This window comes from Lissotriton vulgaris, chromosome 4_1, assembly GCF_964263255.1.
Source record: "Lissotriton vulgaris chromosome 4_1, aLisVul1.2, whole genome shotgun sequence".
Lineage (NCBI taxonomy): Eukaryota > Metazoa > Chordata > Amphibia > Caudata > Salamandridae > Lissotriton > Lissotriton vulgaris.
Window position 1 is genome coordinate 2,017,637,709 of NC_141691.1, and position 27,121 is coordinate 2,017,664,829.

The window sequence follows — 27,121 nt, forward strand, 5'->3', positions numbered from 1 at the left end:
CTTTGGGTACATATTCTCCCGTGATGGTCTGCGAGCGGACCCGAAGAAGGCTGACGCCATCCGTGCAGCACCCAAGCCGACGTCCGCAACCAAGTTCGCAGTTTCTTGGGGAGAGCCACGTACTGTGGCCGCTTCATCCCCAACCTGGCATCCCTATCGGAGTCCCTGCGTGCACTCACCAAATCGGGCCACCCATGGACGTGGTCCGTGAAAGAGGACGAGGCATTCCGGGCCGTAAAGGACGCCTTCATAGACGACAAGGTCATGGCGTACTTCAGGCCACAGAGACAGACGGAGGTCGTCGTAGACGCTAGCCCGGTAGGACTAGGGGCAGTCCTGATGCAGAAAACAGAAGACCAAGAATGGGTACCCACGGCCTACGCCAGCCGAGCACTGACAGCGACGGAGATGCGCTATGCACAGATAGAAAGGGAGGCGCTCGCCATAAAATGGGCATGTCAACATTTTCATTTGTACCTTTTTGGTCACGAGTTCAAGGTCGTCACGGACCACAAACCACTGGTGCCGCTATTCGGGGGGTCGGCCAGGCTGGCGCCGCCCCGGATCGAAAGATGGGCCGTCCAACTTCAAACTTACAGGTTCAAAGTAATTTTCCGCCCAGGAGCAGACAACCCGGCGGACTTCCTGTCACGCCATCTGTGGCACCCCTCCCTCGCATCAGAGCTGGACGATCTGGAAGACGTGGAGGAGTTTGTCAGGGTAATGTCGCAAGATTCATGCCCCAAGGCCCTCACGCTGGAAGAGATCGGGGCAGCCACGGACCGGGATGAATGTCTCCGCCGGGTGAAGACCACGCTCGAGAATTGCAACTGGAAGCGTTTCCTGGATGGGGCTAGCGCGCTAACGCAGGAGGAACAGACATTTCGCCAACAGATGTGGCGGGCCCAAAGTGAACTTTGCACGGGACCCCACGGGGTGGTCCTGCGTGGGGCCACCATTGTTATCCCCTCGAGCCTACAGCGGGAAGTAGTCCGCCTTGCTCATCAAGGTCATCAGGGAGTGGCCAAGACGAAAGCTCGTTTGCGCGGCAGGGTGTGGTTCCCGGGCATCGACGGTGCTGTGGAGGAGGAGATCCGCAACTGCCATTCGTGTGTCATCACGAGCCAGGAGCCAGCGCCACACCCCATTATCACGGAGGGCCCTTGTGACATTCCATGGTCAAAGATAAGCATCGATTTTGGCTCATTTCCTGATGGGCGACAAGCTCTGGTGCTGATCGACTCGTGCTCCAGATTACCGGTAGTGGAGGTGATACCTTTCACCGCATTCAGCCACGTGAAGCCAGCGTTGGATCGGACATTTGCCATGCTAGGTTTTCCTGATGAAATAAGGTCAGACAACGGGCCACCCTTTCAGGGCAGCGACTTCAGGACATACCTAAACAGGCGAGGAATAAACCATCGGAAATTCACGCCACAGTGGCCTCAAGCCAACCGCGAGGTCGAAAGGTTCATGCGGACAATGAACCGGGCGTTGCAGATCGGCGTGGAGCAAGGGGAAACGCCAGAAGAGTGTCTGGCGCAGTTTCTGAGTGCCTACCGGCAAATATCACATTGCACCACCAAATGTGCTCCGGCGCATATCATGTTTCGGAGGACACCACGCGACTGCATACCAACGAGCCCGGCGTGGCAATCCCCAGAGCTAAACCATGAGGCAACCCAAGATAGGAGGCAACACAATAAGGAAAGAGCAAGCCGGGCGAGAGGAGCCCGTGTGAGACCACTGGTGATTGGAGACCATGTGGTGCTGAAGGCTTGACACCGCAACTGGAAGTATCAGATGACGTTCGAACCCGAAGTGTGGGAGATCGTGAACATCCACGGCACAATGGTATCAGCCTCCCACGGCACGAGAGCTGTGACAAGGAATGTGTCGTGGTTTAAGCGTGTCTCCACAGAAGGGACCCCGAGGGGACCGACGCCGGCAGATATGGAGTGCAGTGATGATGACCCAATTCTCCCCGGGACGCCGGCAAGCAACCAGGACCGGGAACTATCGCCGCCCAGACCAGCAACAGAGCCAAGTGTCACCCGGGCAAGTCCCGCACGCAATCCCGAAGAACCAATGAGCGAAGAAATGGCAGGAGGGCAGCGAAGTCAAAGGTACCATCTCCGACCAAACCCGACCCCCAGTCAAAGACTCAAGGACTATGCATGGGGTCTCCGTGCTGCTGAAACATCCAAGTATCTGGGACTAAAGAACTGTGAGTTTGGAGGGATGTACTGACGGAGCCACCCGGCCCATCCACACACGCACACATGCACGCATACAGCCTGGGGGCGGGTCAAGCCCTCAGGTATAAATAAACGGGCACCGGGCCGGCTCGTGGTCTTCGGCCCCTAGCATGTAGCTAAGTGTCAGCGTCGTCATTTGTAAAAGTGTACTGTAGGCCCCACTCCGAGGCATAGGTATTCGATACCCCTAGCAAACTCTACAGAAACTACGGAGACCGGCACACACATCCAGACTGACCACCAGCCAGCGCCAAGGAATAAACGGGAGATAAGGTAGGAGAAGGAGGACCTGCCGAGCCAAACCAAAGTAAATAAATTATCACGGAAAGTCCATTAAGACATATTCACAAAGTTTATGCTGCCATTTAGAAAGTTAAAGAGAGATTCTGGGTCTAAGAGGGTCACAGGTGCCGCGACCGCTCACCCTGCCGCCGCCGTGTTCTCTGACGGGCAGGATTTATTCTGTGCAGGGTGCTTCTGTTTCTTGTGGTAGATTGAAACCATTGCACATGTGCCCCAGTATCGTCGTGGTAGATTGAAACCATTGCACACATGTGCTCCTGTATCTTTTTTTCAATATCTTTATTGTTATCTACGATGTGTTACAGAAATATAGATACAATACACAGTAATGCATACATGCCTCTCCAGGAGGCATCTGCTGTTCAATTGTTGCATGCTACTTCCTGTTCGCACTGCTGCACTCCAGTTCCCAATCTACAGAAAATAACACCTGTGCAATGTGCAAACACGGCTAGTTCAAACCAATCTGTCGTTACATGGAGTGCATAGCATTAGCGTACACAAGAGCTGTAAGTGTGTGTCCATTTCATGTGCTCCTGTTTCTTGTAGTAGATTGAAATCATTGCACGTGGGCTCCAGGATCGTTGTGGTGGATTGAAACCATTGCACACATGTGATTCTCTTTCTTTGTGGTAGATTGAAACCATTGCACACATGTGCCCCTGTTTCTTTGTGATACATTGAAACCATTGCACACATGTGCTCCTGTTTCTTTGTGGTACATTGAAACCATTGCACACATGTGCCCCTGTTTCTTTGTGGTAGATTGAAACCATTGCACATGTGCTTCCATATCGTTGTGGCAGATTGAAACCATTGTACTTGTGCTCCTGTTTCTTTGTGGTACATTGAAACCATTGCACACATGTGCCCATGTTTCTTTGTGGTACATTGAAACCATTGCACACATGTGCTCCTGTTTCTTTGTGGTACATTGAAACCATTGCACACATGTGCCCATGTTTCTTTGTGGTACATTGAAACCATTGCACACATGTGCCCCTGTTTCTTTGTACTACATTGAAACCATTGCACACATGTGCCCCTGTTTCTTGTGGTGGATTGAAACCATTGTACTTGTGCTCCTGTTTTTTTGTGGTACATTTAAACCATTGCACACATGTGCCCATGTTTCTTTGTGGTACATTGAAACCATTGTACTTGTGCTCCTGTTTCTTTGTGGTACATTGAAACCATTGCACACATGTGCCCATGTTTCTTTGTGGTACATTGAAACCATTGTACTTGTGCTCCTGTTTCTTTGTGGTACATTGAAACCATTGCACACATGTGCCCATGTTTCTTTGTGGTACATTGAAACCATTGTACTTGTGCTCCTGTTTCTTTGTGGTACATTGAAACCATTGCACACATGTGCCCATGTTTCTTTGTGGTACATTGAAACCATTGTACTTGTGCTCCTGTTTTTTTGTACTACATTGAAACCATTGCACACATGTGCCCCTGTTTCTTGTGGTGGATTGAAACCATTGTACTTGTGCTCCTGTTTCTTTGTACTACATTGAAACCATTGCACACATGTGCCCCCGTTTCTTTGTTGAGGATTGAAACCATTGCACATGTGCTTCCATATCGTTGTGGCAGATTGAAACCATTGCGCACATGGGCCCCTGTTTTTTTGTGGTACATTGAAACCATTGCACACATGTGCCCCTGTTTCTTTGTGGTAGATTGAAACCATTGCATAACTGCACTCCTGTTTCTTTATGGTGGATTGATTATGAGTACTTTGTTAAATTTAGTTGGGGCACATGTGAGTTCATGCAGATGGTTAATAGATTAGCTTGAGCGGCATAGATATTGCTAGTTTGCAGGGGTAGGACTTTTAAAGAACCTAAAAATCTGGCTCTTCCCAAACCAGAGGATTTAATCCACAGTTCCTTCTGTTGCAACATTAAGAAAGGTTTCTTTTTTGTTTTTGGTGGTTTGATAGCGCCATGCTACCTGTCAGGTAAACATTTGTGCTTTACAAATTGATAATAATAATAATAATAATAATAATAATAATAATAATAATAATAATAATGAAAGGACCGATTGTGATATACAGAGGAGGCTGTGTGCCCATCGACCTTTTATCAATATGACTTTTTATGGCTGGTCGCGGTTGGGGGAGTCTGCAGGCGTTGGCTGGTTCATCGAGGAGGGTCTTTGGGCATTGGACTTCGGGTCCCAGTCGCCGGGGGGACGTCCTCGTGGTCTTGGTTCGGTTGGGCCCGGCCCGGGCTCGGCGGGTACAGAGTGGGCTGGTCCGGAGCTTCCTGGTTGGCACCAAGTGGGTTGTTGCAGCAGAGCCTCTGCTGATGGGAGTCGCCGGCATTAGGCAGGAGCAGGTTCCTGGATCGACAGGCCGGTAGGGCTTGGGCCAAGTCAATTGTTGTCGTCCTGTTGTTAGCAGATGCACGGCGGGTCTTCTTCTTCATGGTCTTCTTTGTTCTTTTCGTATCGGGATCTGAGGAAGGAAGAATCAGGGAGTCCCTAAATACTGAATTTAGGGGCGGTACAGGTAGGGTAAGGACAGGGACCAATGGGTCCCTGTCCTAGGGTGAGTGCACCCCCTAGTTTGCTCCTCTCCTGTGGGAGGGGGGCAGGAGCCTAGCTGGGATTGGGCAGCTACAAGATGGCCAGAGCCCGGGTTGTGCTTCACCTTGTGTCCCCACCTGAGGGGTGGGTTTGGCACAGGCTGGCACACACCCCTTCCTGACGTAGTTTTCCCGCCAGTCTTCCCGCCAGATTGGGGGTTAGAACTGGTGGGGGCCAGTCGCTGGGTACAGCAAATGGTCTGGAGAAGCTCACAGAGGTGGCATGCCTTTGAAGCTTCCCCCTGCCCAGCCTGGGGGAGGAGACCTAGCACCTCGCCCAGGATGTGCATTGTTGCAGGCCCTGAAGAGCGGGGGCTCTCCACCCAGGGGTCCAGCAACATGTCTGCTATGTGACAGCCTCTGCAGCCACTCAGCTCAGACGTGGATTGTAGGTTAGGATTTCAGAGGGCATCTCTAAGATGCCCTCTGGTGCATTTTACAATAAATCCCACACTGGCATCAGTGCGGGTTTAATGTGCTGAGAAGTTTGGTACCAACCTTGTCAGTCTTCAGTGTAGCCATTATGGTGCTGTTGAGTTCATAATGACGACCTCCCAGCACCATATACTCTTAATGGCATCACTGCACTTACAGCGCCCATGAATGGCCCTGGGTACTGTAGGGGCACAGGGCTCATGCACCTGTGCCCACACCTCTGGCATAGGGCACCCAGCTAGAGGGGTGACTGAAGTATGCTAGGGCAGTGGGTTTTGTGGGCATGGCACACAGGGATGTGTGCCATGTCGACTCTTGGTTTAGTTCTGTACTTAGGCACTCATCCTTCAAAGGCAGTGTGTGGGTGCCAGGGTACAGGGCCCCTGAGGGTGGCACAATAATTGCTGCAGCCCTCAGGGGTCTTCTCTGGTCACCATGAACTGGGTACCTAGGGTACCATTTACTAGGGGCTCACAGGTGGCCAGAGATGCCAATTGGGTTTTTAGTTTCAGCACAGTTTTAGGGAAGGAACACAGGCCCTGGGTACCTGGTTGGCAGGAACCCAGGGCACACTCAATCAAAGCACATCAGCAGTTCAGAAAAAAGTGGGGGCATACCAAGGCAAGAAAGATGGCACTTTCTCACAGACCTTGAAATACATGAATTCTGGATTGTGCAGAGTACAAAAACTTCTCTTGTTTTTGATATAATAAACATTAATGTTTGTCCACGTATGATAACAACCTGAGTCACTCAGAGGAGGCACATGAGAAATGATGTGCCCATAGCTGCCAAGGTTTCATATTGCCTATGTGTGACATTTTCATAATGTCAGTGTAATTATGAGTGACATTCAACGACTATGAGTGACACTTTCTCACTAGAAAAATCAAGCAATGATGACTAGGGAAACATATAAATATCAGAAATTACATAGATTTGAGCAACGAGAAATGCTAAGAAGGTCTTAAAACTGCTGAAAAGCACCAGAAATGGAAGGGCACTGTGGGACCCGATAGTTACACAGTCAAGATAGCTGGCTCACAGAGCTGCCAAGTTTTCAGACTACATATGTTTCAATGTGACACTTAGAGCTGGACTTTCCCTTATGTAAACCCAAGCAATGAAGTCCATGGAAATAAATAAATATCAGAAATGACATCCTTTGAGCAATGAGAAGCTCAAAAAACATTTTGAAACTGCTGCAAAAACCCCAAAATGTAAAGTCACTAATGTACTGCCCCTTTCTAGAATGATAGCACTGCAAAACAATTATGGGCCGGTGATATTAAACAATAAGTCTTTGAAGGCAATACAAATACACAAGTCAGTATGACACTGCATAGCCATAATTCAGCTGTTTCTCTTTGTGACACACACTCGGACATATGCAGTGATAGCATTAACCTATGTGGCTTCATAATGTTAGACTGCATTTCCAATAGATTACTATACTTGCATTTATCTTTCATTACAATATACAAGTGGAGTAATTTTACATGTAGGTGTATGTGAAAGACCAACTTTTTCAGACATGTCTTTCCTCTGCCCCCATGCTCTGATATTGGCTTCATTTTACTAAGATAAGCTCAGTCAGACAGGACTGCGGGATCCCCCCCCCCCCCCCTCCCAGCATCATGTATGTGACTACACAACAGTTGTTAGACCAGGTCAACCAGCACTGAGGGGTCGGGAATGGACGAGGTTGGTGCCCCTTGTCTGCTCTGACAGTGGCGGCTCCTCGAGGGAGTGCTGCAAGCGGTGAGGTGGGGCGGGGGTGGTGCAGGGTGGGGGGTAGTAAACTCCGGCACATAGCTGAACGGAGTTAAGTAAATAAATAATAAATAAATTACATTGCGAGCACTGCAACGCCAAATGGTGATACAGCGCGCCTAATATACTTTGTTTTATATAGGCTTTATATTATTATATACTACAAAAGAGGCAGTTGGCCCAATTGATGACATAATCTCCTTATGGACTATTCATGAAGAGGCCCCTGGGATCACTTTGACTGATGTATTAAACGCAATAAGCAAGCTTCTCTTCGGCAAAGCACCAGGATTGGATACTTTACCGGGGGATCTCTTTCGGGCAGAACCAAAAATATGGGGACCCTACCTATGAGCATTAGTTAACGCTATTATGAAAGGTATGGCGATACCTGAAAACTGGGTTGGGGCAGAAATTGTCCCAGTTTTAAAAAAGGGTTCACCCCTTTTGCCTACAAACTATAGGCTGATTGGTTTGATCAATGTCACCCAGAAACTGTTTGCATGGGTACTCCTTGATCGCCTTCAGGTGTGGATGGAAGAGTATGAAATCCTGAGCCCATACCAAGCCGGATTCAGAAAAAACATTTCCACTGTTGACTAACTATACAACTTCCAACATTTATATTGGAAAACTGTGACTAATATTTGTGGACCTGAAGACAGCCTTTGACTTGGTGCCCAGAGTCAAATTATGGGGTGTACTTAGAGATCTGTGAATCCCCCTCTATCTCCTGAGCATGCTTATGAGATTACATGAAGGCTACTTTGCCCAAATGAGATATGGGAAATGTGATGAACTAACCTTAAAACGCCCAATTAACAGAGGAGTAAGGCAGGGGTGCATGCTCGCACCTACCCTGTTTTACCTATTTATTAACGCACTGGTCGCTCAACTCACTGCGGTAAAGGACAACAATGCCCAAAGATAGCACACAGTAAGATACTAGCAATGATATTTGCGGACAACACTCTCCTACTTTCAAAGTCGCACATGGATATCTAGAGGATTCTCTATAGCTTTCTTGCCTTCTGAAAAAACAGAGAGCTGGAGATTAACACGCAGAAGACTAAATTTATAGTCTTCAACCCAGCAAACATATCTCATTCTAACCCTTGCTTGAAGGGCACCATCCTTGAAAGGGTGTCGGTAATTGATTACCTAGGTGTCACCATGACAGAAACTCTGGAGTGGGGGCTGCAAATGGCCAAAGCAAGTCTTAACCTAGCCCAGACTGTGGGGGGGTATTGCAACATGATATAGAAACTCCTCCTACAAACCAGCTGGGCCAAAAGCAGAGATCTACAAATGGCAAGCAAGGGGTGCTACAATGTATGGGGCTGAATTATTGGGTTATTTCTCTTCTAGTAGCTTGAGTAAGATAGAGAATAATTATTATTATTATTATTTTTTTTAAACAATTTTTATTATTTTCATTGTAGTTAACTATCCACGTTGACAATCAATACGACAATAATTCAGCCATAATCCAAACACACTGTCATACATAATCGGGGTTAATAAAGACATTACTATGAGAAGCAGTTCGTCCTGTAACCCATTATAGTTAGCAGTTCAAATGACACAGTCCCCATCTTACTCCTTTTCTTCATCTGAGATGGTGTCATCTTCTGGCAGCAGGTCACATAGTTCCCCCCTATAGGTATTCCACTTAGACAGCACTTTGTTCCACTTTCGAGGGCAGGCCCTAGTCACATATACTGCCCTTTCAGTAAACATTAGTAAGTCCATATTCCTGCCCCATTGGGCCAATGTAGGTAGTTCCGCTGCGTCCCATTTTTGCGCGATGTCTCGTTTTACCACCATGAGGGCCAACATACTCCATATTAACCCATACCTGGATAAGTCATTTGGATCCCAGATATTCAAAAGACATTTACGTGGTTACCGAGTCAGTGACACCCCCAGTGTTTGTAATATTGTGCGCAGCACCTGGCGCCAGTAGGCTGCAATGAACGGGCAATCCCAAAGGGTATGAAATAAGGTACCCTCTGTACCACAGTTCCGAAGACAGTGCCCTCTGAAGTTTGTGTAAGGTGGTTCTTGTATTGTATATACGATGCAGGATTTTTAATTGTACTAGTCTAAATCTAGCCGAGATGCCCACCTCCCTTGGGGACGCCAGCGCTTCATTCCATTCCGTATCGTCTATTTCGCCCAGTTCCTCCACCCATCTCTCTCGCAATTTCAGTGTGGGGTCTGCAAGGTTGTTCATTAATTTCTTATAAGTGAGGGAAGTTACGTTATGCTGCATGTAGTCAGTGAGTAGTCTATCCTCTAATGGGGAAGACTCCGGGATGCCAGTCTCTGCTGGTATTGCTTGCAGTAGTGCGTGTCTGATGTGGACATATCTGTATGTTTCAGTTGGACCTAGCTCATACTGGTGTTGGAGTTGAGCGAATGGGATTACTGCCCCTTTATCCCACAAGTCTCCCACCGTTGATATCCCTATGTTGTCCCATTGTGTGAACCCTTTACTCTTTCTTAATTGTCCTAGTGCTTTGGTGTCCCAGAGTGGGGTAAGTTTAGTAATTGTGTCCTTCCAGCCAAAACTCGCCTGTGCGTTGTGCCATATCGCGATCGTGTGTTTCGTTGGGTGCAATAGCCGTGCCACTTGACTTCTATTGTAGAGCGTCGAAAGCATGCCTTCGGTGCCCAGCTGAACCCAGTCAGCCCTGTAAGCTGGGTCATCCCGGGGTGCATGGATCCATTGGTTAATTATTTTGAGTTGGGCTGCCCAGTAATATGATTGCAGATTTGGCAACGCAATCCCTCCCTCATACCAACTTCTATTCAGCTTGGCATGGGCAATACGTGCAGGTCGGTTACTCCACAGCAGGTTAGACACCAACGTTGTCACTTGTTGAAAGTATCATGGTGTGACTGGGTAGGGTGAGTTTTCTAGGGCGTATAGGAATCTTGGGAGGGCCATCATTTTGTAGAGTGCTGCTCTACCAAGAAGCGTGAGTGACAACTGTGCCCAGTGTTTCACATCATTTCAAAGCTGGTCTAGTTGCGGTTTCAGGTTTCTGTCATAAAATTCCGTTTGACTGTCAGTGATATATATACCAAGGTTTTAAAGGTGGTCGTGGCTCTCTTGAGCGGGCAGTCCCCGTCGAGTGCGGGTGCTGGTCCCTTCAGAACATACAGGACTGATTTTGACCAGTTTAGTGTGCATCCTGATGTCGCCCCATATTTGTCGCACAACAACAGTAGCGCTGGCACGCTTCTTTCTGGGTCCGTCAGATACACCAACATATCGTCGGCGTATAATGACACACGGTCTTCCCATCCCTCCTTCCAGCTAATACCTTTTAGTAATGTTGTACTTCTAATCAGTGCAGCCAGCGGCTCCAACACCAGGGCAAACAGCAGGGGCGAAAGGGGGCATCCCTGTCGGGTCCCTCGCGCCAGTTGGATTGTGCACGAAATATGACCGTTGGCCACTATATGCGCAACTGGGTTGGCATATAAAAGGCGTATCCAGGCTATCAATGTGGGGCCAAATCCCATGCGGGTCAGAACTGCGAACAAGTGTCCCCACTCTACCATGTCGAAAGCCATTCTCGCGTCAAGCGAGAGGACGACGGCTCGTTCCAGTAGTAACGGAGCCCGTGCCAGCACTCCGTGTAAACGTCTGAGATTATGAGCGGTACTCCTGTGTGGAATAAAGCCTGATTGGTCAGGGTGGATCAGCAGTGGGAGATGGGTCGTCAATCTAGTGGCGAGCAGTTTCGCGAGAATCTACGCTTCTGCATTGATCAGTGAGATGGGGCGGTATGACGCTCAGTTGGTCGGTGGTTTATTAGGCTTAGGTATTGCCACTATCGTAGCAGTTCGCTGATCCTGTGGTAGTTCCGCCCTCATGAGACTTTCCGTGTACATAGCTAGCAGCGGTGGGCCAAGTGTATCTGACATGAGTTTATACCATTCAATGGGGATCCCATTGGGCCCATGACTTTTCCAGATTGTATTGCCCGTATAGCTAGCTGTATTTCATCTGTAGTGAGGTCCGCTTCCAACTCTTGGACAGCCTCTTGTGGAAGCGTCCTAGTCACAATGCGATTAAGGGAGTCTAGGGCTGCGTCCTCTGTGACCTCACTGTCAGGGGTATATACCCTTTCGAAGTGGTCTGCCAGTATATTCACAATCTGTTCTGGGTGTGTCTGAAGGTGTCCCTCGGTAGTATGTAATCTCTGTATGGCTCTATTGCACCCCCCCTTCTTTTCCAACCAGGCTAACATCTTGCCCGCTTTATCCCCCACGTCATAGATCTTGTGGGTCGTAGCCGAGATATTATCAAGGACTTGCAGGCGGATATGGTCTTTATATCGCTGTTGATGTATTTGCAGAGTATGCGCCGAGTCCGTCGTGGGGTCTGTTGTGTGGGCTACATTCGCTGTGCGTAATGCTAATTCCAGCTCCGAGAGTTCCTTCCGTTGCGCCCTCTTGTGCCCCGTAACGGGAGCTATTGCTTGTCCACAAAGGACAGTTTTGTACGCCTCCCAAAGAATCAAGGGAGAAGACACTGATGTTCCATTTTTGGCAAAGTAGAGTTTGGTCGCCTTCTTAAGATCTGCTCTGACTTTGGGGATTTTCAGGAAGTTAGGGTAAATGGGGTATATTCTCTTCCTAGTCTTCTCTTGGCTGAAGAGAGTCATTACCATTGGCGAGTGGTCTGATATGCACATAGGGAGTATGTCTATGGTGTCAACTGCGTGCATCCCAGTTCCCAGCAGTAAAAAGTAATCTATACGATACAGACTGTTATGTACCGTCGAGTGATAGGTATATTGTGTCGTAGTGGGGTGTTTGTGTCGCCATATATCTGTCAGGCCTAGTGCTGTTAAGAAACCGTGGAAGCTTGTGGGGTTAGACGCATGGGTTTGTACCTGAGATGTATCTAGTTGTGGGTCAGCTATTGAGTTAAAGTCCCCCCCAACAATAATGTCTCCCTCCAGGAGGTCCAGCAGGAACTCCCCCAGTGTAGGTAAGGCCACTGTTTGAAGTTCTGGTGGTATATAAACTGACACCACATTTAAGGGTCGGCCTTCCCATTGCCCATGAACCACTGCGAATCGCCCCTGATCATCTATTTTGTGCTGCAAGAGAATGAATGGGGAGGTTTTCTTCAGCAGGATACCCTTTCCCCTGGAGCCCGATGTGAATTCCGAGTGCGTTACCATTTTGTAGCCTCGTCGGTCTAGTGCCTGACATGCCCTCCCCATGAGATGCGTTTCCTGCAGTAGGACTAGTGCCGGGTTTTGCCGTTTGATAGCTTGCATTACCAGCCCCCTCTTGATTCTATCTCCTAACCCCCGGACATTCCATGTCAACATTCTGAGGGGCGGAACCGTGATCTGCCGTGTCATGCCATCCTGGGCTGTGGATTGTAAGGTCTGCGACATAATGGAGTGGGTTTGAGTGTGTCTAGCCCTCTCTTCCCCAACAGTACAGTATCTATGCCTTCTCGTTGCGTGGTGTGTGATATTCTTTCGTCGTGTCGTGCCATAACGTGTGAAATACGAACAATAACAATTAAACTCCTCCCCTCCACCCCCCCTCCCTGCCTCCCTGCCCCACGGACTTACAACCACCCGCCTCCCCAACTTAGCAGAGTGCTTATCCCAACCCCAAACCATTGTACTTGCTTGCGGGGGTAAGGAGTCTCCTGACGGCAACCGCCCCATCAGCCCTCCTTAGCCTCACCCAGGTGGAGTCCAAGGGCAACACGCCCTAATTAGCAGATGTCATTCATCGTAGCCCTTTGAGTTAGTCTGTTATGATTCTGGTTGGTGTTCGCCTTGCTCTGAACCCCTCGCTGACAGGTCCTCCATGCTATTGTGTCTTGATGTTTGTGTTTCCTGTAGGTGTTCATGTCTTTGGTTTCTTTGACCCTTGTTGTTGCGGCGGGGCGCTCCTCCCGGTCGCCAACCCTCCAGCCAGTCCTGCGTGGTTTCAGGTGTGTCGAAGAACCATGTCTTATTATTGTTGACTACTCTTAACCTCGCTGGGAACAGCATCGAGTAGGGCAGTTCTTTCTCTCTTAGCGCTTTTTTGACCTCTGTGAAAGTTCCACGACGACGGGCCACTTCCGCCGTGTAGTCCGGGAAAAAGGCTAGTGTTGAGTTTTGGATCTTAATCGGCGGAGAAATCCTTGCTGCCTGTAATATGGCATCTCTATCCCTGAAGTTGAATAGTCTGGCTAGCACTGGTCGGGGTGCCGCCCCTGGCTTAGGCGCCCCGCCAGGCACTCTATGCGCTCTTTCCACAGAGAAAAAGTTCAACAGACCTTTGGGTTGCAGCTTAGTTTTGATCAGTTCCTCGACATATAGGTCCATCACTCGTTTGCCTTCGGATTCCGGCACTCCCAAAATTCGTATGTTATTTCTCCTTGAGCCCCCTTCTTGATCATCCAGCTTTTCTTGCAGTTGTTTAATGGTTGTTTGCATTCTCTCCATTGCTAGTTGCAACTCTGAGGTATCTTGGACCAGGGACTTCGTGACCACTTCCACCTGTGCCACCCGCTCCGTCATTTTGTGAAAGTCCGCCCGTAGTAGGCTCACATCAGCGGATATGGACCCTACCGTTGTTTGCGCTAGATAAGGTCTTCATTATATCTTCTTAGCCCCGTCTCCTTCCACGCTTTTACCTGTGGAGTTGTGTCCTTCTTGTTGCGGCGGGGTGCCCTTATCATATGCGTATTTGTCTAGTTTGGCTTGCGCCATGGTATTTCTAGGCCCTCTGCCCGACATGGCAGTCGGTATGGTGAGTCCTCCGGTTGCGGGCGGTGTCTCAGTAGTGTGCGCACAGAAATAGCCACTCTGCGCCACAGCCATTGTACTGAGAAGGATTCCTGTAAGGCCTTGAAAGTGGTGTAGTATCGTAGCAGTCTCAGCGCCGAGAGGATGCAACAGGTGTGCCCGTGTCAGTGGTTGTAGGTATGGTTGTAATGTCAGGAGTTACCCATTCAGCATCTCTCCCGTCGCTGGAACCATGTGGCCTACTGTATTGGAGGCGGTTGGTACGTCACTACGGATCCAGGGCCTCGCGCAGTGGCGTTCGTCACCACTTATGGGTCGTTGCACAGTCTATCCGTGTGTGTTTCTTCAGATGCTCTCATGCATCATTCACCCTTCTGCCTCCCTACGAGCCTCCGCCATCTGTTGCTGGAATCGGTGTCTCCCCCGCGTGGCTTGCGTGTTGTTTCACTGCCAGGTCGTGGAGCGTGGGCACAGGACTCTGCAGGACAGTCTACTAAGTGGGCAGTGCCTCAGCGCGATACCCTCTCCCCGCGAGTCTTTCGTGCGCTCGCCAGGACCGGCGTCGCGTCGATTGCTTCTCTGTTGTGTCAGCGGGGGGGAAGGGTGGGGCGGCGAAGGCCGCGTAGGGAGCGGACCTGTGCCGGATCGTTCTCGGCAACTAAAGCTTCGTGCCCAGTCGGGGTGGTGTGCCGCGTCCTACGCTTCTATCACGTTATTGCAGGTAGGTGAGCGGCCGGTGGGGGTCCAAGTCTTCTCTGGTCGGGCAGCGGTGCACAACTTATGTCCGCTGTTACTTTATTCCGGACTGTGACCTTGCAGACGCTTCTCACCTCCGCCGGAGTAGGGTTTAGTTCCGATTGCCGTCGCCGCTGTGCCCTCACTTCCGCCCGGGCGTGCGATAACTTGAGACCGGTGCGGCTGACGCGTGGTTAGGCCTCACCGCACTCCGCACTGCATCTATTGCTCAGGGCGTCGGAAATGCACCGGGATTGCACAGGACGGTGCCGCTCAGGTTCCAACCCTGGGATCAGCCTTCAGAGGCTGCTTTGCGACGGATATGTGGTACGGATTAATGGATGGGTCCGCTTCAACCACGGAGCTCCTCTTTTACACAGCCACCATGTTTGGCTGCTAGCCACGCCCCCAAGATAGAGAATAATTTCATGAGGCAGATGTTAGGTCTCCCCCTTAGCACTCCCCTTACCCCCCGCTATGCCTTAATCTAGGAATCAGACCAATTGGGGATGAGATAGGCCTTAGACCCCTAACTTTTTGGCGCAGATTGTGGGTGACCCCGGAATTGGCCGTTTATCATTCAGAGCAAAAGGAGCTACTGAGTCTACCGGGCGTGGGTAAAATACCATGGTTTGTGCATATAAAGAAGGTATGTCGTGGGCTGGGTAAACCAAGCTTATGGAGTAATCCTGAAGAAATGTGCCCTGTAATTTCGCAATCTGAACTGGTAAGATCTTACAGGATGTATAAACTCGCAGATATCCAGGAGAGTTCAGCCACAGGACACTTGACAGCCGAATTCTTGAAAATCAAGGACGAGTAAGGATGACATCCAATCAACCCTGGCAAGGGAATTATACGTCCAGTTTAGATTTGGGATCTTGCCGCTCCGTGCTTTCTCTAACAAATGGTCTAAACTCACACCTCGAGGGTGCCCTGCCTGCCACTGTGAGGAAGAGTCAGAGCTCCATGTCTCCATGTGGAGAAGTGTGGCTCAGGGGTTAGAGGCGGCAGACCTGGAGCTTGAGTTCGGCCCGGGACCAGTGTTCAATTCCCCGCCTCGGCGGGTCTTGGGCTCAAATATTCCACGGACTCGATAATTCTCGCTCCGGTGCCTTCTCGACTCACGGGTTCACACTCTGCGACTCTGGGCAATAGCTTGCTTAATCTCCACAACGGCCCCTCGCGGTGGGATGCCTGGCTTTCACCTTGTGGATACCCTGCCAGGGTTATCTCACAGGGGAATACCAGGATGGGTTCCCTAAGCAAGCGCGGAGATGCCCCAGGGTAAGTTGTGCGCTATATAAGTTTCATTCATTTCATTTCATTTCTTATACCCTGGCTATAAATCAGCTAGACAGCGCTGACTTTTCCAACTGTGCAGGAATTTAGGGTTTATGCTTGTGTGGAGGCATTTAGAGTCCTGAAGTATGATACCCATATGCCTATTGTCTTTGCTGCATCTCGATTTTTAACCTCGATGTGGCGTACTCGCTGATTGTTTCTAAACTCGCCACTGCGGCCTTAGAAGTCTGTATTGTTTGTATTTCTTAACTTTTTAATCTATATGTTTACTCTTTTTATTGCTTTCAAGTTAAGTCCGCTGATCAATTGAGTTTTAACTATTGACAATACTGCATGCACAGCAGTTTTATGTCCCATGTGGCTCCTACATAGGGGGAATACACTTGGTAGTTGGGTGAGGAAGGATTACAGATATGAATTGCCCGGATCTTCCACTTTGTGAACCCTGTGATGCACTTTAACTCTGTAAATCTATTAATTTGCATAGCAATTTATGGGGACTGTTTTATAGCACATAGTTTTATGTGTGTAAATGTATTGTGTATGCACTTTTATTGTCTATGATGACCAAAATAAAGTTTATGGAATGGTTAAAATTAAAGGCAACTCTGACGGTCACTGCCACACTGCTTCACCCCTCACAGTGCGCACATGCGTGATTAATGCTTTTAATGCGGTGATCACCCCATTAAAATCCGTTAGTGCAACGCCTGATTTGTGGTACTTGGTAGGGATGCGTGCCTGGATTCACTAATGACATTGTTTTAAGAACAAGAAACTAACAAATGTTTCTAAGTTCATGTGTGAAAACTATGATGTACTAAGGTGGAACGCTTCTGCATAATAATGAAATACACGTTTTTGGATTTTCAAGAGTCCTCATATTTTTACTTGATAGTTGCAAGATGTCTTTAAATTTCAAAGTATTTTATTGAAAATAAATTTTACAAGTATAATACAATGCAGTATATCAAAATTCTTGGCTGCGGTGGAGAGAGAAGAAGAGAAGAGGAAAAGAGAGAAAGGGGGGGGCTGGGGCTTTATCGCTCCAGGTGAGCGTCCAGGGCGGCCCACATTCCCCCTTTGGCGGTGTGGTTCGCTGAATGGTGCTTTGCGGTGATATTGTCTGCCCCCCTCAGGTAGGTTACCAAGTTGAACCATCGCTTGAAAGTGGCTTTGCCAGTGTTTTTCCAATTAGCTAGAATTGTTTTTGCCGCCGCTGTTAGCAGGAGGTCAACTAGGTTGCGGTCTTCTTTGGATTGGAGCTCTGCGGCCATAAAGGCCGTGGCAAGACCAGGTAGTCCACGTTTTGTGTTACTTCCTATGAGCGTGTCAATGAAGTTGTGTACTTTGCGCCAGAACATCATAACCTTGGGGCACTCGTATAGGATTTGGGACAGGTCACCCTTTGCCTTGTGGCAGTTCCAGCAGAGTTTGTTTCACTGGCACCTACTGCTTCAAGTTTGGCTCGTGTCCACTATAGTCTGTGTAGTAGCCAGTACTTTGTTTGGGCTAGCTGCGGTGTTACTTTGTTTTTGAAGGCTGAGACCCTCTCATCTTCACTTAGAGGTCTCTCTCTCTCTAGCTTCCCTTCCCAGAATGCCATGGTTTTATTGTTCAGTGTTGTGGTGCGAGGGGTGATGAGTTTGTATATGTGTGCGGTTTGATGGCCAATCTTGTTTAGGTTGTGTGTGTACTGTATGATGGAGGGTTTGTGTTTTGAGAGGTTGGCTTTGGTGATTGCTGCCTTGATCTTGAGGAATTCGTAGAACTCCTGTTTTGGTAGATTGTGTGTGCGTTGTAGCGCTTCGAATGTGAGCGGGTTGTTCCCTATCTCCAGCTGGGCTGGTGTTGTGATGCTCCTCCCATACCACTCTTTGCTCGCTAGTGTTTTCCCCCTGTATGTTATTCTGGAGTTGTGCCAGATGAATTCCCATTTCGACCCTTTAATACTAAATTCCATATCTCTGTCTACTCTGAGAAGCGCCGCTTTGGTATTTCTGATGATTGCATTATTGGCCTCTGGGTGTTTGTTTGCCGTCAGTGCCATTAGTGGGTCGGCTCCCCCCCCAGGATGTCCCTTTCCAGATCAATCCAGACTGGCGTGTAGTCTGGCGTAGGGGAGATCCAGTGTATACCTTGTTTCGCCAGGCATGCTGCTTGGAAGGCCTTATAGTTAGTCATGTTCAGCCCCCCCAGATCTTTCTTCAGTCTGAGTTTCGAGAGGCTGATTATGGCTTTTTTTACCCTCCAAAGGAATGAGCTGATTGCCTTGTCTATTTTTTTGTGAAAGTCTATGGTTAGGGTTAGCGGTAGCATACTTAGCAGGTAATTCAGCATTGGTGTGATCATCATCTTGATCGACTCGACTCGACCCCACCAGCTGATGAATTTCGGGCAACAGGCCTCTAGTTTGCTTCTGATCTTCTTCAGCATTGCCTCCTCGTTGTGGTCCAGGGTCGACCTTTGGTCTCTTCCAAAGAGGAGACCCAGGTATTTCAGGGGCTTCGTTTGCCAGGCTAGTCCAGACGTGCCTAGCCCTGTTTTTGTTGTGTGGCAGTTCACTGGCTTGCATTCAGGTTTTTCGCAGTTTAGTCTGTATCCTGAGACGTGCGCATATTCCTCAACTGTTTGCATCAGGGCTTCGATTGAGGTTTCTGGGTCATTTGTGGTGATTAGGATGTCATCGGCGTACGCTGCCAGTTTGAACGCTTTGTCTCCGACGCGTACGCCTGTTATCAGTGGGTAGTTCCTAATCATGTGGAGGAGTGGTTCTAGTGCGAGTAGGAACAGCCCTGGTAAGAGTGGACAGCCTTGCCTTGTCCCCCTCTCTAGGGTGAACACTGCCGACGTTGTCGCATTGACCACTACCCGTGCTCGGGGTTGTGGTAGAGTGACATCACCATACCTCGGTATTTGTCACCTAGGCCGAATTTGCGCATGCATTGGTCGAGGAAGGGCCATGAGACTCTATCGAAGGCCTTTTCTGGGTCTAGCGCAATCATTACTGCCTTTTCCATGCTGTTAGCAGTGCAGTTTATGAGGTGGCATAGTAGTCTAGTGTTGTCTTGTGAGAGTCTCTTCTTCAGGTAGCCTACTTGCGATTTGTGTATGAGGAGAGGCAGGTAGATGTTCAGCCTTGCTGCCATTACTTTGGCGTAGATTTTGCAATCCACGTTTATTAGTGAAATCGGGTGGTAGTTCTGCGGGAACTGTGGGTCCTTCCCCTTTTTGGGGATGACAATGATGTTCGCCTCCGCCATCGAGTTTGTCATGCTACCTCTGTTTGCGCATGTTCTGAAGACTTTGACCATGGTACCCTTAAGCAGGTGCTGAAATTGTTTGTAGAAGGCGGCCGTGTACCCGTCCTGGCCCGACGCCTTGTTTGGCTTTAGGGAGTCTATTGCCATCCCTACCTCGGCTACAGTTATGTCCTGCTCAAGTGAGTCTCTTTGTTCATTAGTGAGTTTGGGGAGTGCGAGTTTGTCTAGCAGGTTAGCTCCTCTGTCTGTCGCCAGTGATTTGTCCGCCGTATATAGTTCCTTGTAGAATTCCCTCAATGTTTCCAGGATTTGTTTGTTGGCCGTGTGTGTTTTGTTCGCTTTGTCTGTTATCGCTGCAACAGAGTGTTGCCTTTGCTTTGCCTTCAGATATCCTGCTAGTGCTTTGCCTGCCTTGTTTGCTGAGCACAAGTTTATGGATTTGTACTTGTTAATCCAAGTAACTGCCCTTTCGCTTAGTGTTTTGTTAAGTTCATACTTTGTTTTTGTAAGTGCAGTGAGCGTGTTCCTGTCTACAAGGTTCGCACTGTGGATCTGTTCTAACTCCTTTATCTGGTTTTCTAGTTCTATTATTTTTTTTGTTCCTGTTCCTGTTCATCCTAGCTTTGATGCTCAGAAACTTCCCTCTTATCGTGGCTTTTAGTGCTTCCCAAAGGGTTGTGGTGTCTATCTCCGCAGTGTCGTTAAATGCTAGGTATTCTTTTATAGCACCTTCTACCTCCGTTATATTTGCAGGGCTTTCTAGTATGTCACTGTTGAGACGCCAGCTACGACTTTGCTTCTCATTGTGCTTCCCGCTGATTGAGAGGGTTATGTGTGCGTGATCTGAGATTGTTATATGGCCGATCTCCGTTGAATCTGTGAGGTGTATGTGGTTGGAGGACACGAGTATGTATTCAATTCTGCTGTATGAGTTGTGCGGGTGTGAGTAGAATGTGTACTCTCAGGCACTGGGGTGTTGTAGCCTCCATGGGTCTGACAGCTCTAGCTTGGCGCATATGTTCTTGAGTGTGTTTTGCTCTTGTGCTGTATGGCTGATTCTGTGCGGGTATCTGTCCGTGGCATTGTCGATGGTTTGGTTCATGTCTCCCGCTAGGATCAGCAGCTCTCCCTGAGGGATGTTGCTGAGCTCATTCTCCACATCCTCCCAGAATTCCCTGTCTGCTGGGTTCGGGCGTATATGTTGGCTACATGTATGGTTTCTTCCCCTCTTTTAAGGCATGTGGTTAGCCTTCTTCCCTTTGTGTCAGCTTGGTATTGTGTAGTGTGAGTTTGGCTTTTTTGCTGATAATGGTTCTCACCCCCCCTTTCTTGTTCACCGCTGGTGAGCACACTATCTCGCCTATCCATCTTGCCTTGAGGCGATTTGCGTCTTCCACTGAGACCCTATTTTCTTGGAGGACATATATGTCGCCCTTGAGTTTGTTTAAATATTCTAGTGTTTTCCGGCGTTTTATGGGGTGGTTGAGGCCCTTGACATTTAGGGATACTATTTTGATGTCGAGGCTATTTGTGTTTGGGTTGGTGTGGTCATGGTGGTTTGTGTTTCTCGCTTGCTCTAGCGCAGATGCTAGAGTTTGGCCACGCTTCTCGCTCCGTGCTCATGCTGACTGTTTGCCCCAGTCTGTTATCGGTCCTTCTCCCTTGGGATTGATTTAGAGTGTGGAAAGGTTTGTAGATAGAAAGGAAAGAAGAGAGAAAGTGTCTCCACAAGACTGCAATTGTTCGTGCTGCTTAGCTCCCTGCCCTGCCCGCACCCCCCCCATCCACCCACCCCCACCCCCCTGTCAACATACTGTAAACGTGCGACAGCAACGGTCCTCCCGCCCCCGCTCCCCCAGTCCACTTCACCCTGCCCTCCCATGTATGCACTGCCAACATTTAGTAAAGGATATGTCAATGGGTATGCCAGACGATTGGCAGTGTTTGGTCTTCCCTGAGGGTCATCGTACTTTTAGGAGTAGTTCAGTCTTGGCTACTCCATGCCAAGGTGGCCGTTTGAGGTAGCTACGTTGTCTGAGGTAGTCTTAGGTGGTATTGTATCTGATCAATGCTCCTGTTGGCCGTGTTTTGTCTTTCCAGTGTCTTCCTCCAGGGTCGTAGTACTTTTAGGAGTAGATCAGTTTTGGCTGCGCCATGCCGAGGTGACCGTTTTAGGTAGCTAGGTTGTCTGAGGTAGTCTAAGGTGATGCCTGATCAATGTTCCTGTTGGCCGTGTTTGTCTTTTCAGTGTCCTCCTGCCGCGCCGCCTTCCGAGCCGTCCGATGATGCTCTTCTCTTAGCCGCTCCTCGGCTCTGTGTGTCCATTTCCTCTGGTTCTGGTCCCTGAAGGTATCTTCGTAGATCAGCTGGGTCGTCAAAGATACGCGTGCCTCTCCTGTCAGTTATGCGCATTTTTGCAGGGCCTGCAAAACTGAAGGCAATGTTAGCTTTTTTTAGTCTCTCTCTGAGTGCTAGGAAGCCTTTCCTAGTTTCCACCGTCACCTTCGAGAAGTCTTGGGTTATTATTATCTTGTAGCCATTCCAATTCACTGATTGTCCCTTCCTCGCAAAGGCAAAAATGGCATCAGTGTGATATGCTCTCATTGGCTTGCATATGATGGGTCTCGGACCTTTCCTCTGCGGTTGATTCGTTGCTGGTACTCTATATGCCTTGTCTGTCTCGAAGGATCTGTCGAAATTGAGGCCGGCAGTTTGGGTAGTAGGATTTCCAGCATTGCCGCTCACGAACCTGCGGCTTCCTCCTTGTCTTCCGGCACTCCCAAGAGCCTGATGTTCCCCTTCCTGTTTCTGTCCTCCTGTTCTGCAAACATTCTCTGTAGGTTGTTGGTCGCCTTAGCTACGTAGTGCATGTCTCTGTCTGTTCTGGCTGCGCTGTCTTCTATGTCACTTATTCTCTTTTCCGCTACATCGACCCTGCTGGAAATTTTGTTCTGATCCGCTCGTATGGCTGTTAGCTCTAGCTGTATATTGTCGATGGAACTTTTTGTTGCTTTGGCCAGGTCATTGGCTTCTGTGATTTTTTTGAGGAGTATGTCCATCGCTGCGTCGTTTGTTGGGTTGTTTTTCAGCTTAATTGGCAACTCCGACACTTCCTTCCTTAGTTTCTTGTTGTCACTGGCTATCTTATCATCCCTGCCAGCCATTTTGTCAAACCTTCTTCTCGCGAGGTATATAGACAACCTGTCTTTTTTCTGTTGGCCTGTCTGTGGGCCTCTTTGGTGTGGTCCGCTGCTGCCTGTTTGTTCGGTTGCCCTGTCTCTCGTGGTTTCGCTGAAAGTGAACCTGCTGGGCCACCTTATTGTTCTTATTCTGGTTTTACTGGACGCCAGGACTCCCTTTGTGCGCTTCTGCTGTATGTCGTCTTGTGTGTTTGCTGCTACTGTTATTGTGGCGACCCGCTGATTGTTGTGGTCTTCCTGCATGCTCTTCTGGGAGGGATATGCTTAGGTTTGTTTTCTGCTGCTTCTGTTTGACCGCCTTATGTGGCTCAGCTTGGCTTCCTCTGCGTTAGTTGTATTGTCTATTTACCCCTTGTTTGGCTGCGTTCTACGATGCTCAGCGCAGTCGTACAATCTTGGTTTGTATTGGGTCAGAATCTGCTTGTTCGATCCAAGCCGACTTCGCCTTGGGTTTATGTTTGCGGCGTGTTCCTTGCTTTGCTTGGTTGGCGGCGTGTATTGCGGGTTGTGGAAGCTGCTACTAGGTCTCTGCAGTGGGTTGGCTGCCCAGAGGAGCGTCTGGGTTTGTCGTGTTATGCCGCTTATTACCGAAGCCTCGTAGCAAGCTTAATCTTTATCCTGTGACCTGGCTGTGTTTGCGCGGAGCGGACTCCCCTCTGGTGAGGTCTCAAGATGGCCGTCTCCAGTAGTGGATGTAGTTTCGGTTTCGTTTCGTTTGCCCCTCCTTTTCTGGTGTGGTGCCAGCACAACACGCTTCCTGCACCTTCCGCTTTCCCGTGTGCTCGGTTCTAGCGCCGGCTCGCCTTGTTTGTGCAGCCTTCGCGACGAAACTTGTGGCTGTCTTCCGGAGCCTCCTTCATCCAGTGTTGCTGTGGGCGTGTCACAGGTGCTTGGGCCGTGCTTGCCCCTCCCAAGATGGCCGCCTCTCGGGGTCTCTTTTCGGTTATTGTGCCGCGGAGTAGATTTTGGCCAGCTCCTTAGTTCCTCCTTGTGCCGCTCTATACCTTTGATGTTCCGAGTTTGGATCGAAGCTCGTAGTGCTTATTCTGCCTCTCTGCGCTCTCCTTCTCCTGGTCGCTGGTGTGCCGCCCGACTCAAGATAGCTGCCTTGGGTCCTTGTAGTGGGGGTTTGTTTCAGTTTCGCACCTTGTACGCACCTTAGGCTCACGGACTTATCGATCGCCGTATTGTGGCCCGTCTTGTCTTGCCGGTGCTACCTTTCCGCTTGCGGGTTGTTTTGTCCTTTTGTCCTTCTGCACGTTGCTTGGAGGATTGTTTTGCAGTGTGTGGCGGTCTATTCGTATTCTCCCCCTGCTTACACCGCCATTTTAGCTGTGCTGTTCACCTCGCCACTGCCGGCACCTTTTGCCTCCTTGCGGTTTCGCCCTTCCGTCTTTATTGTTCTGCTTCGTCTCTCCTTGTGCCCCAAGTGTTCCCCCGACCGCCGCTACCTTTTTTGTAGGGATTCCGGGTAGTTTCGCTATTTAACTCGCCGTTGTTTGTTACGGGGTTGCGGAGCTCTTGAACTTAGGCGTCTGCCTGTGTTGCCATCCAAGCCACGCCCCTCGTTGCAAGATGTCTTTAACAATGCAATTGTTCTTATAGATAAGGGTTGCAGAACACCTTCTTTGCTTCTTTCCACTTGCTTCATTTACGTTGTAAATAAATGCTTGTTGTTTCTTAAACATCTTTCTAAATGTACATACTCAGTCAAGTACATACCAGCCCAGTGTTGTTCATGGGTGGCCACCTGTAAAGTTCAGGAGAGCCACACTCTGAGTAGACCTGCTTTAGAGAATGCTTCCTGGGCGTGTCTCGGTAACAGAAATAAGTGAACAAGCCATAAAAAGGAATATCCCAAAAAAATACGATGTGCGCTTGGCAGTGAATTGCTTTAAAATAGTTCTAACAACATGTTTCCATGGTTGCATTAGAAATTACAATTCAAAATGCAAGATATGTGGAAATACAATCTGTTGTTAAATGTAAAATTTGCACAAAAGAAGTAACACATCTCTTTGAAAACAATTCAGAACAACAGTTCAACCAGAGATAGAGCAGGTTAAACATCAGGCCGCTCTAGTTATACCAGGAGGATACTTCCTGGTAGGACTAAGGTACAAGCACATACAACATGGCCGCCAGCTGAACTGGTTGGGTGTACACGCTTGCGATGCTGTAGTGTAAATACAGCAGATTTGTTGGAATGACAATTCAACGGACAACTACAAATAAAGAAAGCCGTACAGCAGGAATATTTTATGATTTCTTTTTTTCTGTAATACCTGTAAATTATTTACATTGACAAACGGAAGATCAGGATAATTTTAGGACAGAATTGTTTTTTTATAAAGCTAATATTTTTGACAGGTTGTATGTGGAATATACATTTTTCATGTAAAATGTGAATTGTGAGAGAGTTACTTGCAGGTACTTTGTACCCTCTGGGAGTGTCGACATGAATAGGGGTGCTTAAAGATGGCGGCTAGTGGTTAAAGAGGGCGGCTAGGCTGGTTGTATGCGGATCTCGCACTAGTCCCGCAGCCCTCTGCGCTGCCTGCAGCTCCCACCCTGCTCGCGTGGCCCCTCCTCACCTTCGTAGTCCTGCAGGCTGGTTCTGCTGACGGCCTCTGGCGCCGCCTCCTGGATGACCGCGGCCAGCTTTGTGATCCCCATCGGTAGGCCTCAGCCCCGTGGGCTGCGGGGGCTCGGGTTGGGAATGCAGGGATCGGCGGGTGCAGGTGCTCGGCGTCTGCTCCTTCCTGTGCTCCCAGGGCTCTGCCGCAGGAAGGGCGGGGGTTGCAGCGGATCTCAGTGCCATGGCGGCGGATTCAAAAGGCCGCTGGGAGTGAGCTGCACTTGGGCTGAGCGTCCAGGGGTGCGGGGCTGTGTTACAGAGACCATCAGGGGGATGAGTGCAGGTGAACACTGCACTGTACCGAGAGGGAACACGGGCAGATCCTAATCTCCTGCAGCTAGAACCCTATGGGAGTTAAAGGGCCGCCTGGGTCAAGCATGGGACTGGGAGACAAGTTGAGGGCACAGTTTCAGATGGACATCCAGTGCAAGATCACAGCTATAGCAGCCAGTAGTCCAGGTCACGGTGCCTACAGACATCATAGCAGTTGCAGGCAAACATCTGCAGTAGTTGGCTGGACATCGGGGGGGGGGGGGAGGGTACGAAGTTGTAGAAGTTAGTAGGACATCAGGTGCAGACACCCAACTCTAGCAATTAGCAGGAATTAAAATACGGGCATTGCACGCGGCAGGGTATCGAGTGCAATGCACACAGCGTTAGCAGTACATCAGATGCACAAGATACACAGCATGGCAGGCATGGAACTTAGTGCATGCACCCCAAGTAGTAGTATATCCAAATATGATGTTTATTTCCAAGTACAGGATCCACAGCAGCTTGAGGCGGAAGCTAGGTAAGAAGTGCCTGGCAAGCCCCACATTCTAGAATCCCCACAATAATCACACAGCAATGACATAGATAAACTCTACACTTAAAGATACATACCTTTTAATCAGACACCCATACTACAACCCTGCATTAGCAAGCGGGACAAATACTGCGGGCACACACCAGGAGATCTGGCACAGGGAGGCAAGCTGCTATAGCATGCATAGGAACTGGCAGCTGAGTTATACGTTAGGTAGGCTGCTATAGCACGCAGATGCTGTGGTAGAAGCGCACACCTACAGAACGCAGTAATCCGTGACACGGAAAGCGCTGCCAAGTAATTGACGAGTTACAGTCGCACAATAGTACGAGGTAGGGGTGCCAACACAAGACGGAATCCATGTCAAGCTAATAGGGTGCCAAGCCCTTCATTTGCAATGAACCTATCCATTTGCCCTGTATTCTTAAATAGCGTCCCTACTACGTGGCCAGTAGTTGTTCCCTTTCACATGAACCAACCGTTCAGGTGGTACACACTCAGTGGTAATACGAGAGTAGTACATTACTAAGCCAATTAGATGTCATCCCTTTTTTCTTCGCAGTACTCAATGCACACTGAGCCAGATTCACCAAGAGTATGCAGTGAGGTGATGTGACTTACTCTGTTAGTACTCCTCAGTAATTCCTGGAGCAAGCCAGGGCTACTCTTAACTTACTCGTGTAGAGGAATAAGTTGAGTACTACAGGAGTAAGTCATGAGTTCAATAGGAGGACGTTACAGCAGAATCTTTAATTGCACCCTCAATCTCCTGCTTTATGCTGACAACCAATCCAGTGTGTCCACTTTATCTTTATTAGATTAAGTACGAAACTGTATCCCCTCTAGTAAACTAACTGCATGCGGAGAGTCCCTGCATATTTGTTACACCAATGATGCATGGCATGAGCAGTGCATTACTGCAATTAAACATCTTGGCCTTAAACAACTTGTGTGAATCATTATTTGTTAAGGCCCTCTTGATAGAGCGAAATCCATAAAGTGAGAGGACAGCATC

General features: G+C 49.0%; 2 protein-coding genes across 3 annotated transcripts in view; one reads left to right on the forward strand and one right to left on the reverse strand.

The window, feature by feature from the left end:
• LOC147724891 (flap endonuclease 1-like) overlaps positions 1-25,442 on the reverse strand; it is an 84,088-nt gene extending 58,646 nt beyond the window's left edge. Inside the window, exon 1 of the mRNA XM_086966415.1 lies at positions 25,255-25,442. Within this exon, the coding sequence (XP_086822541.1) occupies positions 25,255-25,336 (82 nt within the window). The 5' untranslated portion in view covers positions 25,337-25,442. The remainder of the gene's footprint in view (positions 1-25,254) is intronic.
• The window catches only part of LOC147724892 (transmembrane protein 276-like), a 95,239-nt gene continuing 93,326 nt past the window's right edge, over positions 25,209-27,121 (forward strand). For both annotated transcript variants that reach the window (XR_015309940.1, XM_086966416.1), the window contains exon 1: positions 25,209-25,338. The gene's annotated coding sequence lies outside the window, so the exon portion shown is untranslated. The remainder of the gene's footprint in view (positions 25,339-27,121) is intronic.